This window comes from Fundulus heteroclitus, chromosome 5, assembly GCF_011125445.2.
Source record: "Fundulus heteroclitus isolate FHET01 chromosome 5, MU-UCD_Fhet_4.1, whole genome shotgun sequence".
Classification (NCBI taxonomy): Eukaryota; Metazoa; Chordata; class Actinopteri; order Cyprinodontiformes; family Fundulidae; genus Fundulus; species Fundulus heteroclitus.
The window spans coordinates 22,722,148-22,735,031 of NC_046365.1; the positions used below are offsets into that span (position 1 = coordinate 22,722,148).

A 12,884-nucleotide genomic window follows, 5' to 3' on the forward strand; every position below is an offset into this window, starting at 1 on the left:
TGCTTACACCACCGTGCTTCACCGTCTCCACGGTGTGCTGTGGTTCCAATTCAGTGTTTGCAGGATGTCTGACAAACTGTCAGTGACCCTTAAACCCAAAAAGAACAATCTTACTCTCATCAGTGCAGAAAATATCAATGTGTTCTTTGGCAAATTGTAACCGCTTCAGCACATGTAGTTTTTATTTTTTAAACAATAGGAGATTGGCTTCACATAGACGACATCTGATTGTTACAGCACTCACAGCCAATCTTAGATCTCCTCTGATCCTCCTGGAGCTGATCACTGGCCGAGCCTTTGCCGTTTTAGTTATTCTACGACCCATTTGTACAGTCGTTTTCTACCTCGCCTTTCTGGTTTTGGCTGCTATTTTAAAGCGTTTGATGTCATTTTCATCATTTTCTGTACTTCTTTAAAGGTTTTCCCCTCTGTTATTGATTTCTTAATCACCTCACTCACTGAAGTAGGCACTGTTTTTTTAACATGTCCCTTTCAGTAAATGAATCAGTTTCACAGGAGCAGCAGCAAACATGTCACGCCCTGTTGGTTTTCTATAACCTTTACTGAACCTCCTGGAAACTTACTTGCCGTGCAGAAGTTGAAATTCTTAAAAACGGCGATTTATCTAGCTAGTGATGTGGGACCGGTATTATTTTGGACACAACTGTTAAGTTACCTGGTGTGACTTCAGAATAATTAGCAAAACAAGACATTTTATTTCATTTATTTATTTAGGAAAACACTGTAAAAAGAGCATAGCTGAGAAAACAAGCAAATATATTTTTTAGTTAACAAAGCTCAATAAAACACTACTTTCTGACTCGGTACACAAAGAATGTGGAGGCATGCACGACTGGATGTGTCTAAATCTAACACAGTAGATTATAAAAGGTAAGAGAAAAGTAATCTAAGGGCCATTATTAAAACGGGCGAAGCCAAAATTAAAAGTTATTAACAAAAAGCTGGTTGAATAAGCACAAAGATCAAGGAAGTGATTGGAATGTGATCCTCTGAACATCATTTTCTTTTCCAAGAACGTCTCGGCTCAGATTTCTTGGATGGACTCTGGAGCGGGTGAAACAAAAGAAACAAGAGTAAAACGCCCTTTTTTCCTCCAATTCAACACGCGGTTGGGTAGTTTTATTATTCAGGTGTTTTAATTGCTCATTCGATGCTTAAATTTTCACATGTAAAAACATACCGTATTTTTCGGACTATAAGGCGCACTTAAAAAAATCCCTTAAATCTTCTCAAAAATCGATGGTGCGCCTTAAGGCCCGAAAAATACGGCACAGGGCCTCACCTCCTTGGATAAAACACTGTTTACACTCCTGGGTGCCGGAGACCACGACAGTAAAGACGGCTACTAACACGCAGTTGAACAAATTAACTCAGTAAATGTTTATTGTGACTACTTTCGGGGGAGTTGCTGGCCTGGGGGAGGCGGGGGCGCATTGGGGAAGGGAGGGTAGGGCGGCTGCGCCATGAAGCCCATGAGTGGGGGCTGCGGCGGCGGGGGGAACTGCTGCGCCATCAGCGGCTGCGGGGCCCCCGTCGGCTGCGGGGGGGGAGGAGGACCCTGGCCGAACTGACTCTGCTGCTGGTTGGCTTGATCCTGGGCGCCGCCGGCCGACTGGCCTCCGGCGCCGCGAGAGTTGTACCCCCCGTTGTTGTTGTTGTAGTTCTGGTACTGATCGGAGCCCGAGTTGTAGTTGTTGTTGTTCCTGTTGTCCCGGTTCCTGTCTCTGTAGGAGGACGACGAAGAGCGCTCCTCTTCGCGGTTGTTGCGTCCGTCGCGGTTGAAGCCCCCGCGGCTGTCTTTGCTGCCGCCGCCGCCTCCTCCGCCGGAGCGCATGCGGCGATCGCACTCATCCTGATACATCAGGTTAGGGTTGTTGGAGCTGCCGCCACGGTATCGCATTCTGCCACCTGCATATAAAAATAAAAACGTTTAAAACGAGCTGTTGATCTTTGGCCAAAAATTTGCATCCACTCAATTACATGAACGTGGTTATTTTGGGGATCTTATTGATGCGTTTGAACTGCTCTTTTACAGATTGAATTACAATTCAAGGACTGTAAAAAAAAAAAAAAAAAAAGAATAATTTGGTTCCTAAGTTTAAATTTGCAGTAATTTTTTTTTCTTTAAACTCAAACAGAATCAAAATGACACATACAGGCTCTAATATCCGCATACAACCCTGATGATAATATGTAGAGAAGTCCTTTAGCAAGCTGTTGAGATACCATCATCATCAAAATCCTGACTTAATTCAGGCCGGATATTTCACCAATCATCCCATCAGAGACGACATAGCCTATTTAAAATCAATTACCTGTCAAAAACCAGGCTTTAGGACCAATCTATACATTTTAAAGACATTCTAGAAGCTTGATGTTTGCCTGCTTTATTTCCTCCAAAACCAGCTTCTGAAGCGTTTTTGGATCCTTGTTCTTTGCTGAAGTTTCAACCATCGGACTGATGGTTGAAACTTCAGCAAACTTGAAAGAAAACAACCCAGTGAGAATAACCTAGAAGCCCATTATAATAAACCTCTACACCAGTGGCACTGTCTATAGGTTAATGCTAAGGTGGACTAAGAGGATACGACCCAGAAAGAAGCCGCTGCTCCAGACCTGGCACCTTTCACGACTGAAATGTAAAGCTGCTCAACATATACAAGCCAAACGTCTTCTGGAAAGGTTGTCATCGGTAGGCGAAACAAAGATCGAGCGTTTTTTTGGCCACGACTATGAGATAAATGTTTGGAGGAGTCAATGTCAGGCTTTAAAATCCACTGCGCCGACTTTTAGGTACGGTGGAGGCAGCATCATGGCTGGGGGTCCCTTAAGGCAGGTTTATGCTTGAATGAGATGTGCGGACACAACTTCTGCAGCATTTACGCTCCGTGCGGCTTTTCCTCTGAAGTAGCATTATTCTCCAAGGCTCTAGAGGGCGGCGTTGTGCTCTTATGCCAAGCGTATCACACCCAAATACACATAGGAATAGAAGACACAGTTGTTCCCAACATTTTAAAGCTACTTCTTTTCTTCCAAGAGCGATTTGTTAGTTGATCACCGTGATCTTTATGGGCCAAATCAGAAACATGTCTATATTTCGGAACCTCTGCCAGGAGCGCTTGCTCGTCCGCCGTGTATTTCCGCTCACGGGACTATTAGTAGTATTCCTAGTGGCACGGAGCATAAACTTTATGTTTTTTGTAATACGGACACGCAGACCTCGTGGATGCGTCAAGCATAAACCAGGCTTTAGCCTCCAGTGGTGGGTGTAATAGTAACTAGGAGTGCTAGCTCCAAATTCTTTAACTTTATATTAAATGGATTAGATGGTTGAGACGCCGACACAGTTGGGAGTTTAAACGGGAGAACACTGCAAAAACGGATCTAAAAATGAGTAAAATGTTCTTAAAATTTTTGTTTTTGTCCTTGATTTGAGCAGGTAAATATTATCATCTGCCGATGGAATGAGTATTTTGACCCCTAAAATAAGATAATTAGATATCTCGCACTTTAAATAAGATGGAGATAATTTGTTCCTATTTTAAGTGCAAAAATCTTATTCCATTGGCAGATCATCTTATTTACCTGTTCAAATCAAGGACAGATACACTCATTTTAAGAAAATATTACTTATTTTTAGAACTGTTTTTGCAGTGAAGTGATCTCAAATATACATGAAAACTGGTCTTGAAATGGATAAAGCAGAATCAAGCCTTTGCAGCTAGTTCTTGTTTTTAGAAATTGCTGACGACTGTTTAAACGCATAACTCACACCCCAAAACTCTTATGCCATCATGTCAGAGCAAATTAACACAGAAGTCAAATCAATGCACATTTGTCAACAACATGGCTCCTCCTACCTCCTCCGCCTCCGCGGCTGGAGTCCACGAGCTGAAGCAGCTTGGGGTTTATGGCCTGCCGGGCCTCCTCCAGGACCCGCACCAGGTCTCTGGCCTGCCGCAGGTTCCCCGGGGTGAAGAAGGTGTAGGCTGTGCCCTTATTGGTGCTGCGGGCCGTGCGGCCGATACGGTGGACATAATCCTCAGAGGAGCTGGGATAGTCATAGTTGATGACGAACTTCACGTCTTCCACGTCTTTGGGATAGACAGCGAAAGACTTTTAGCATTTTGAACAATTCAAGAAGGGGGAAAAAGGCTTTGAGAGAACAGGGGGGGCGGGGCAGGGGGGGGTCTGATTTAAGGTAAGCTGGGAGCTTTATGCATGTGAAGGGCTGCAGTCATGTATGAATGCAATGACCTATTTCACTTTGAAAACAAATGGGAGGCACTCACCTGCTTTATCAGACACCGTGCAACAATCCGCACATCCCAAGACTCATTTTCAGTGAAAACAGCTTTACTATTCAACATGCCTTTCAATGCTGTGTACTCACTTGATTTGATAGGGAGCACCGGCATGTGATAGAACCCGTTTTTAGGCCTCTGTGGTTTGCAGAGGACTCTTTGTTAACCGGCCAAACAGGGTGGAAGGTAAAAAAAAAAAAAAAAAAAAAAAAAAGTCTGTTTCTCATTACAGAAGACGTGGGGCTCTGACAGCACTGCTGATCAATAAGTCTCCCATCTCCCCTCCATCACGAGAGGGAAGCCATTTTAATCGTCTATTACACAGATATAATAGTGTGCTATGATTACTGCATTATGATTCTGGGTTGCTGTTTGTTTTTTTTATATATATATATATATGATCACAAAGGCAGAAGCTGACTGTAGGGTGAGCCGTGAAGGAGTTAAGGTAAAGGGGTGTTGCGGTACTTACCCCCTGCAAGTTGTTTTTACAAAGGTTGTCACAGTTCCCCCTGATCAGTCCTGGTTCACAGGGAAGGGCTGAGGGAGAGGGAGACTGGGTTCCTCCCTCACCTTCTGCTCACTCCAGCAACGTCAGACGGGAGCAGAACCGTTAAACCCAAAGGACACACCCCACCGCGCACACACACACACACACACACACACACACACACACACACACACACACACACACACACACACACACACCCAATGGCTGGTTCTGTTGCTCTCTCGTCGCGTTGCGGGGAACCCTCCTCAGACCCTGGCCAGGACTGGATCCAGACGAGCCCGTCTAATTCTCTCTCCCCTGTCTGTCTGCTTTTTTTTTGGGACCGACGGGCAGACATACAGGAACCTCAGGATGCTCCCAAGGAAGGCTCGTTGGATTTGCAAACTGACATTAATGGGACGGGGCGGGGTCTCTCTTTTCTCTTTTTTTTTTTTTAGCTCAGGAGAGTAATAGGGGCTTTAATCCCGCTAAAGCTCACAAAGCGTGCCTTTTATACTGTGACTGAGGGGGGCAGAGACAGCAGCGCAGACTGTTACAGCTGCCGTGTGCTGCCAAACCCTGAGAGGAGAAGAGGGGAGAAGAAAACAAGGATAAAGTCATCGAAATTTGGCAAAAGATACAAAACTCTACTTTTCCCCCCTTCTCAGAACACCCTACAGAAAGATCAAGATGTCAAACTGCGTTTTTTCCCCCTCCTTTCTTCCTTTAAAATAGGGCTGAACAATTAATCGCATTTTCAATATAACCGCAATTTAAAAAAAACGCAATTTCCAAATCGCAGAGTCTGCAATTTTTGGCTATGTAACAATCAGGGAATTAGACGCGTCTATTAGGTGTTGGTAAAATGTTTAAAGTGGGTTTGCTCCACATGGAAGGGAAGACAGTTGCAGCAATGAGATAATCTAATTTTATTACTTGTTTTAGAGTTTATATAATCATACATAGCATCAAGTACAGGTCAATCAGTTTAATACATAGACTTGTTTGTTGGTTGGACTTTGTGTTCAACAAGGATTGATGTCCAAATCAACTAAAAGCTGTTCTCTTGAATAATATTCTGATTAATAGAAACATTAAAAGTTCTTGTTTTGAATAGCCCTTGTTTACAAACGTCTTTATTTAGACGCCATTTTTGTTGCTTGTGGTTAATGCAGAGAAAAGTCAAAATTGCAATTTTGGTTGAAATATATTGTAGGCAGAACACAATAATTTCTGAGTTTAGATGCTGTGGGTCTTTTAGCACCTAGTCTGCACAGCGAGGAAACAAAATTATTTGCTGTTTGTATATGTTTAAAAAGACACGATAAATTAAACTGAAAAAAAAATTTAAAAAAAAAAAATCGCATTAAATCGCAATATTAAGAAAAAAAAAATCGCAATTAGATTATTTTCCAAAATCGTTCAGCCCTACTTTAAAACCTACTACTGCTGTCCTGAAAGTGAGCGTTCAGAGATCTCTAAAAAAATAAAATAAAAAAAACAACTGAGACATGAGCAGCATCAAAGCATTTTTTCCTGACGCCACACTAGGAGACGTGAGGAAAGGTGCGCAGGGCGTCGTGGCCCACGCACCCCTCCTTTTCAGGCAGCGTGCCAAAGAGCCCCGCATGAAGGAAGCTTTTTCACTGCGGTAACAAGAAACAGACTATGAACCGGCTGGGTCGGAAAAGGCTTGAAGCCTGAGCAGAACCCTGGATGTGCGCTGACCCGCTCAGGAGGTCATATTTAGACCCAATCTGGTTTTATCTTCTGTGCATTTTTCACACATCTGCCTGACACCTGGACTTTCAAGTTGTTTCACGTTTTTTTTTATATAAAAAAATCAAGAAAAATCCAATTTTACCAACGTTAAACCTAACAAACTAATTCAAAAGCAAACACGACTTCTCTTATTTTGTCAAAAATGACTCATTAATAAGCTACAGGAGTCGTTTTACCGACCTAATCATACTTACCACCTGCTTAATTTAACTCAGTGCATTAACAGTGATTATGGTTGTCATACATTAATATTATTATTATTATTATTATTATTATTGGAGGAACAAATTAGATGAAAAAAAAAAAAAAAAAAAAAAAAAAGACGCTCAGACCAGAAATCTTATGATGTAGACAATGTGATCATGGACATACCCAGACCCCGAGACGCCACGTCCGTCGCTATCAGGATGGGGGCCTTGCCGCTCCTGAACTCTGTGGAGTCAAACCGAAGGAAAAGACGTCAGCTAAGAGAAGAAAGCTGCTAAATAGTTGATGAACAAAAGTAGCCGAAGCTTCAAATAAACGTCTCCAGGGAATGGATTTAAAAAAATGGTTCAAATATGGTTTAAGAGTTAATTATTTTAGCTGTGAATGAATGTGACTTTTTGTTTTTCTCTAAGTGATAAATTAATTATTACTTTAGGATGTGTGTTTTTTTAAGTATATTGCAGTAAGTGCACTCTGGATCTATGGTTTTTCCTCCTCTAACCAGTAAAAGGTAATATACTTAAAATAGGGCTCCTAATTCAACATGTCAGAATGAAATACTTTTATAGTTTCCCTTAAGGACATTTAAAAAGTGTAAAAATAGAAAGATCACTATAAATGTTTTAAACGATGGATTGATTGATGGTGACAGATGGATAACGAGCAAATTAAAACATGCTATTACTGACGGACAGATGGAGATAACTTTTAGAGAATTGGGATACGGAAAAGAAGGCTTGGCAATTTATCAAGGTCTTAAAAATATTGAAAAAAAAAAAAAAAAAAGAGATATAAGATGAGACTCTAGTGTTTATATCCAGATGGTCTGTGTTGAATTACAATTATACTTTTATGTATTCCAGTAAGGTATTTTTTTTTAGCTGTTTCTCACATTTATCTACAGCTGTTTGTTAAAAAAATGTGTCTGTGAGACATTTGGGATAAAGCTTTGATTTAGAGATGCCCTTTTCTGATTACTTTATGAAAAGAAAAACTTTTAGGCCATTCAGCCTAAACATATTGAGATACTGTTTTTGGTCCATAGTCACCCAGCCCTACAGGAGCTACAGATATTTGTCCATTTTCTCACGCATTCAACGCTGAAAGATATTTAAATTCATCTATTTTGAAGACTGTGTGGGTTAAGTTGATCTTAATACTCTCTGATTGGAAATCTGACCTGTCGAGACACCGACTCACTCAGATGTCTAAAACCTGAAGGGACAACGCTGCTGGGGACGTCTTCTTACCAGTGAGCACCCAGTCTCTCTCTGGCTGGCTCTTGTCTCCATGGATACACATGGCCGGCCACCTGCATAACAAAGCCACATTGGTGGAGTTTAAATGCACGCGCTGAAAGCTTTCTACCCTGTGACTGTGGCCGATTGCAAGGAGTCAAATAATTCCTCCTCACCCGTCGCGCCGCATCCTCCGAGTTAAGTCGTCGCATCGTTTTTTGGTCTCCACGAAGATGATGGTTTTGTTCTCCTTCTCGGCCATTATCTCCTCCATCAGCTGAATGAGTCTGAACGCAGAGAAGCTTTTAGATCGCGGCAACGGACAAAAGCAGGCGCATTTAATCCCGCTCCGTCTTACTTGTTGTCCTTTTCATTCTCCATGCAGACGTCGACTATCTGAAGAATGTTGTGGTTGGCGCTGAGCTCCAGAGCGCCGATGTTAATCTGGATGTACTCCCGCAAGAAGTCCTCGGCGAGCTGCCGAACCTCTTTTGGCCACGTGGCGCTCCACATCAGGGTCTGTCTGTCCGGCTGAAAGAGGCGGCAGGTTGACATGAATGTTTAAAAAGCACCTCGACGCGCTCACTTATCGACGGTCATCTAAAAAAAACAGCAAAGACGGCGGCCTTACTCTGATTTGTTCAACAATCTTGCGAATCTGCGGCTCAAAGCCCATGTCCAGCATGCGGTCGGCCTCGTCCAGGACTAAGTAGGTGCAGCGGCGCAGGTTGGTCTTCCCCGCCTCCAGGAAGTCAATGAGGCGACCGGGCGTGGCGATGCAGATCTCCACCCCTACAGTCAGACGCGATCAGCCCGCACGTCAAAAACGATCAAACTTTACCCACGGCAGCAACCAACCGTACCACACCTACCCCTCTCGAGGTCCCGGATCTGCGGCCCTTTAGGCGCGCCGCCGTAAACGCAGGTGCTTTTGATCCGGGACGACTTGCCGTAGTCGTAGGCGACCTGCTGAACCTGCTGGGCCAGCTCTCTGGTCGGTGCAAGGACCAGACACTGAAAACAGAGGGAGGAAGGAATAAGATACAGGAACTCTGTGTATGAAACCTTTAAATTTGACTCTTTATTTTAAGGTTATGTAAATTTCCACTCACTATAGGACCATCCCCTCTCTCCAGATAGGGCTGGTGGTTAATATGTACAATAGCTGGAAGGAGATACTGCAAGGACAAATAGAAGCAATAAGTGGTTAAAAACTCTGTTTCCAAAATCTCTTGATTCCAAACCTAAAATAATAATAATAATAATAATAATTGAACTTTATTGATCTCACAATGGAGAAATTCACTTCTGCATCTTAACACATCCCCTTGGGGAGCAGTGGGCTGCCACAGTGCGGCGCCTGGGGAGCAACTGGGGGTTAAGGGTCTTGCTCAGGGACCCAGAATGGCAGCTTGTGGGAGTTGAACTCAGAACCTCTGGGACTGAAGCTCTGTGCTCTAACCACTAGGCCACCACTCCCTCAAATATAGTTATGGTGTATCATAGTTATACTTATGATACACCACGCTTTACTTTAAGTTGTCTCTTTTACAAATTTTTTTGATATTCCAGTCAGATTTCCAGTGACTGGAGACCAATTTCAAAAAAAAAAAAAAAAAAAAAATCTAGATTTAAATATGCTATTGACAGGATGGTGGAGAGAACTCCTCACCGCCAGAGTTTTTCCAGACCCGGTCTGTGCGATTCCCACCATGTCTTTGCCGCTCAAGGCCACGGGGAAACCTTGAGCTTGGATGGCCGTGGGCTCCTTGAAGTTCTGCTGCACCAGGACATCTATCACGTACTCTGCAGGGCGGAGGCAGGAGACGATTTAACTCGACGGCTGAAATCTCCGTCTCACAAAAAGATGCTGCTGGTTTGTGCGCGGCGTCTAACTAAAATGAGATTTTGTTGTTTTTTTTACATTCGAACGAAAGCCTGAGCAAAACGCAACCAACTCACGAGGAAACTGAGCGTGGTGGAAAGCGGTGACGGGTTTGGGACAGCCAGAGCCTCTGATGGTGATCTCCTTCTTCCTGCGAAACTCCTCCACCTCAAACTGGATACGGAAACAACGAAGAGACACACAAAAACACACACACACAAATTACAATCAGCTTATTATAGATGTTTTGGGGTTTAATGATGATGCGAGCAAGAAAAAAATAAATGAAGAAACGTACCTGACCCATGTGCTGGACTTCAACATGCTCGGTGTAGAAGTTCTTTTCGAATTTTGGCAGCTCATCGAGGTTCCACCTCTTTTTGCGCAGACGCTCCCCAGGATTTCCAAACTTCATAGGCGGGGGTCCGCCGCGGCCACCCATGCCCCCTCCAAACCGTGGCCTTATAGACAAATGCATCAAGACGTAAGGGGAAACTGAGATGTAAGCTAATTATTCCACAGATTAACTTTATAGAGGTCCTTTATTTGCTCAAGCCCATTACCCATCGCTTTAAATCTATAAGTAAAGCACATAACCCTCCAGAACTAGGACTTAAAATCATAAGTGTTTTTAACCAGCGTCTCAAAAGTGAGTTTTGAGTGAATGCTTTGTTCTACTGAACATCAAAGAATCAAAATCTGACCCTTGAAAGGGTTTATCGGGGCACAAGTAAAGATTTTTCATCAGAAAAAATAAATAAATAGGTTACAGTCATCTTTGTTTCCCCCTCAGGCCTAGTTATTTAACAAAAACAGAATATAAAACGTGTTTGCAATTTGTGTCTTTTCAGTGGAGAGCATAAAACAAAATAGCTCTACTGTTTGTAAAAACACATTTTTTAAACCTACTTTTTTTCCAATTATGTTGCCTGAGAGTTGACCTAAATTCAGAGCACAGTTAAATACAAGCTGGGAAACATGCTTACCATACAAGATGGTAGATTGTAAACAATGAAAAAAAAAAAAGAAAAGTTTGCTTCTAGGTTATTAACACAATCAGCTAGTTTGAGTATACTAAAAAAAATTCTTTACTTAACTTCAAACTTTAATTAATGAATAAATTAAGGTGCCTCATCTGACAGTAAAATGTTCCCTCTTTAGAGTATTTCCACAATATATTTTCTTAAACACATATTCAACATTGCATCGTTTTTTACCAAAACAATTTCCTCTTTAAGAGCTGATGCAAAGCTTTGCAAAGTTACATGGAAGCCCAAGGGGAGCATTAGCAAAAAAAAAAAAAAAATAAATAAATAAAAAAAATTGATTTTCCAAATATTAAATCTTCATAAAAAGCAAATTCAAAATTAAATCGATAGAATAAATTCAGCCTTACTAATGTTTTGGGGCCTGGGTACACCACCTGGGCCCCCAAACAGCCTGCATTACATTCCTAAGAACTGAAATTAAATTCCAACTCCCAACGATCCAACAAGAGGAATTAGATAACCGAGCAACCCTCAATCCACACGTCTTAATTTAAACAGCGGTTATGGACGGTTATCGCTGCAGGCAGAACGGATCTCCTGCGGTGGTCTGTGTTGCAGATGACCTGAGGAAGCCCCTGACAAAACACTCGCTGGTGTTGCGTAATCCCCGCAGGACCAGAGAGGATAATTATGTTCATTTTACGAAACATCCCTCTTTCCAAAAGCAGCCCTAAATGGCATTCAACACATTTCAAAATCAAGTACAAATAATAGTATTTGTACGTGCGTGTGTGACCAGAATGATTCAAAATTAAACATAAAGGTACAATATAACGGACACATTTGACTGTACTTTAATATAGACAATTAACTTTTTGACCAAAAAAAGTCACAACAAATGGGCTATGTAAATAAAACTGTATTTAATTTAATTGTATAAAGTCCAGACTGTTAATGAGTGAAACCACAACAATCAATTCAACTGAATTGCAGGTTTATTGAATGTAAACTGGGCCCGTCTGACGCGTCTCAAGTGTCTTGACAGCATTTGTCCTCAGCGGGCCCCATGGAGGGGTGGCTGTAAAATTTCAGATAGTGAAGGAGTAGAAGTAGATAAGCGGCTGCAGACGCCAAAAAAAAAATAATAATAAAAACATATATCACGCACAAAGCACAGGCTACTTGCAATTTCTTCAAAAATTACGATTACCTAAATCAAAACACGAGTATTCCCATGCAAGCTGGCGTCTAAGGCAATTGGTTTACAAACCAGACGTGCAATAACAAAATAAAAAATAAAAACACCGTCGGGACAAATTTGATTACTTGCTTGTGCTCAACAAGCGCTTTCTTGGGATCATTTACGCCCCTTGGTGTTAATAGTAGCTTTTAGCTTCACCGAATCCAGCTTTGTTTATCCACAGAGCGGCCATTTTGCTGGGGACGTAAACATTAACTGGAGGCGTTCGCTTTTGTTTTGTGTGTTGCTTTACTCCAGTCACACATTTGTCAACACGTTTTTTGTTTAGCTTTATTTTTTTGGCGAAATCTAAACTACGTACCTGTCTCGTCCACGATCTCTGTCCCTGTCCCTGTCTCCGTACGAGGATCCCCCTCTCATTTTCGACCAAGCTGTGTTGGCCCCTTTTGTAGATAACAAGCTAGCTAGTAGGACGACGGGTTAGCCGCGTTCGGCTCGACGACACAAACGGAAAAAGAAGCGCAAAAAAAACCGAGGGAGTGCAAAACCAATGACGTGTTTACTGTTTGCTACCGCAAGAAGATGAAGACGATTAACATGGCAATTGTTAAGCAACGCATACGGAGGTCACGTAGCTAGCTGACAGTCGCCTTGCTCGTTTCCTCCCAGCGAAAAGACAACCGACGGCTTCGGCCTTGGCAGCTGGTAAAACTGCGTAGCGCCGCTTCAAAACAAACGCCCGGACGTACGCAATTCCACCAAGTAAC

At 42.4% G+C, this 12,884-nt stretch overlaps 1 protein-coding gene across 2 annotated transcripts; it reads right to left on the reverse strand.

The window, feature by feature from the left end:
* Positions 1–711: 711 nt before the first annotated feature.
* Positions 712–12,832, reverse strand: si:dkey-156n14.5 (probable ATP-dependent RNA helicase DDX17). 2 transcript variants are annotated; one of them, XM_036137215.1, is made up of 13 exons: positions 12,479–12,832; positions 10,226–10,388; positions 10,005–10,101; positions 9,715–9,848; positions 9,155–9,220; positions 8,915–9,056; positions 8,674–8,834; positions 8,401–8,573; positions 8,219–8,329; positions 8,055–8,116; positions 6,970–7,029; positions 3,882–4,115; positions 712–1,929 (listed from the first exon to the last, which is right to left on the reverse strand). In XM_036137215.1, the coding sequence occupies exons 1-13, from the start codon at positions 12,535–12,537 to the stop codon at positions 1,412–1,414; spliced, it is 1,980 nt and encodes a 659-aa protein (XP_035993108.1). In that variant the 5' UTR covers positions 12,538–12,832; the 3' UTR covers positions 712–1,411. The 2 variants fall into 2 exon arrangements, with proteins under 2 accessions (XP_035993108.1, XP_035993109.1); XM_036137216.1 differs by lacking the exon at positions 12,479–12,832 and adding an exon at positions 10,837–10,861.
* Positions 12,833–12,884: the final 52 nt, after the last annotated feature.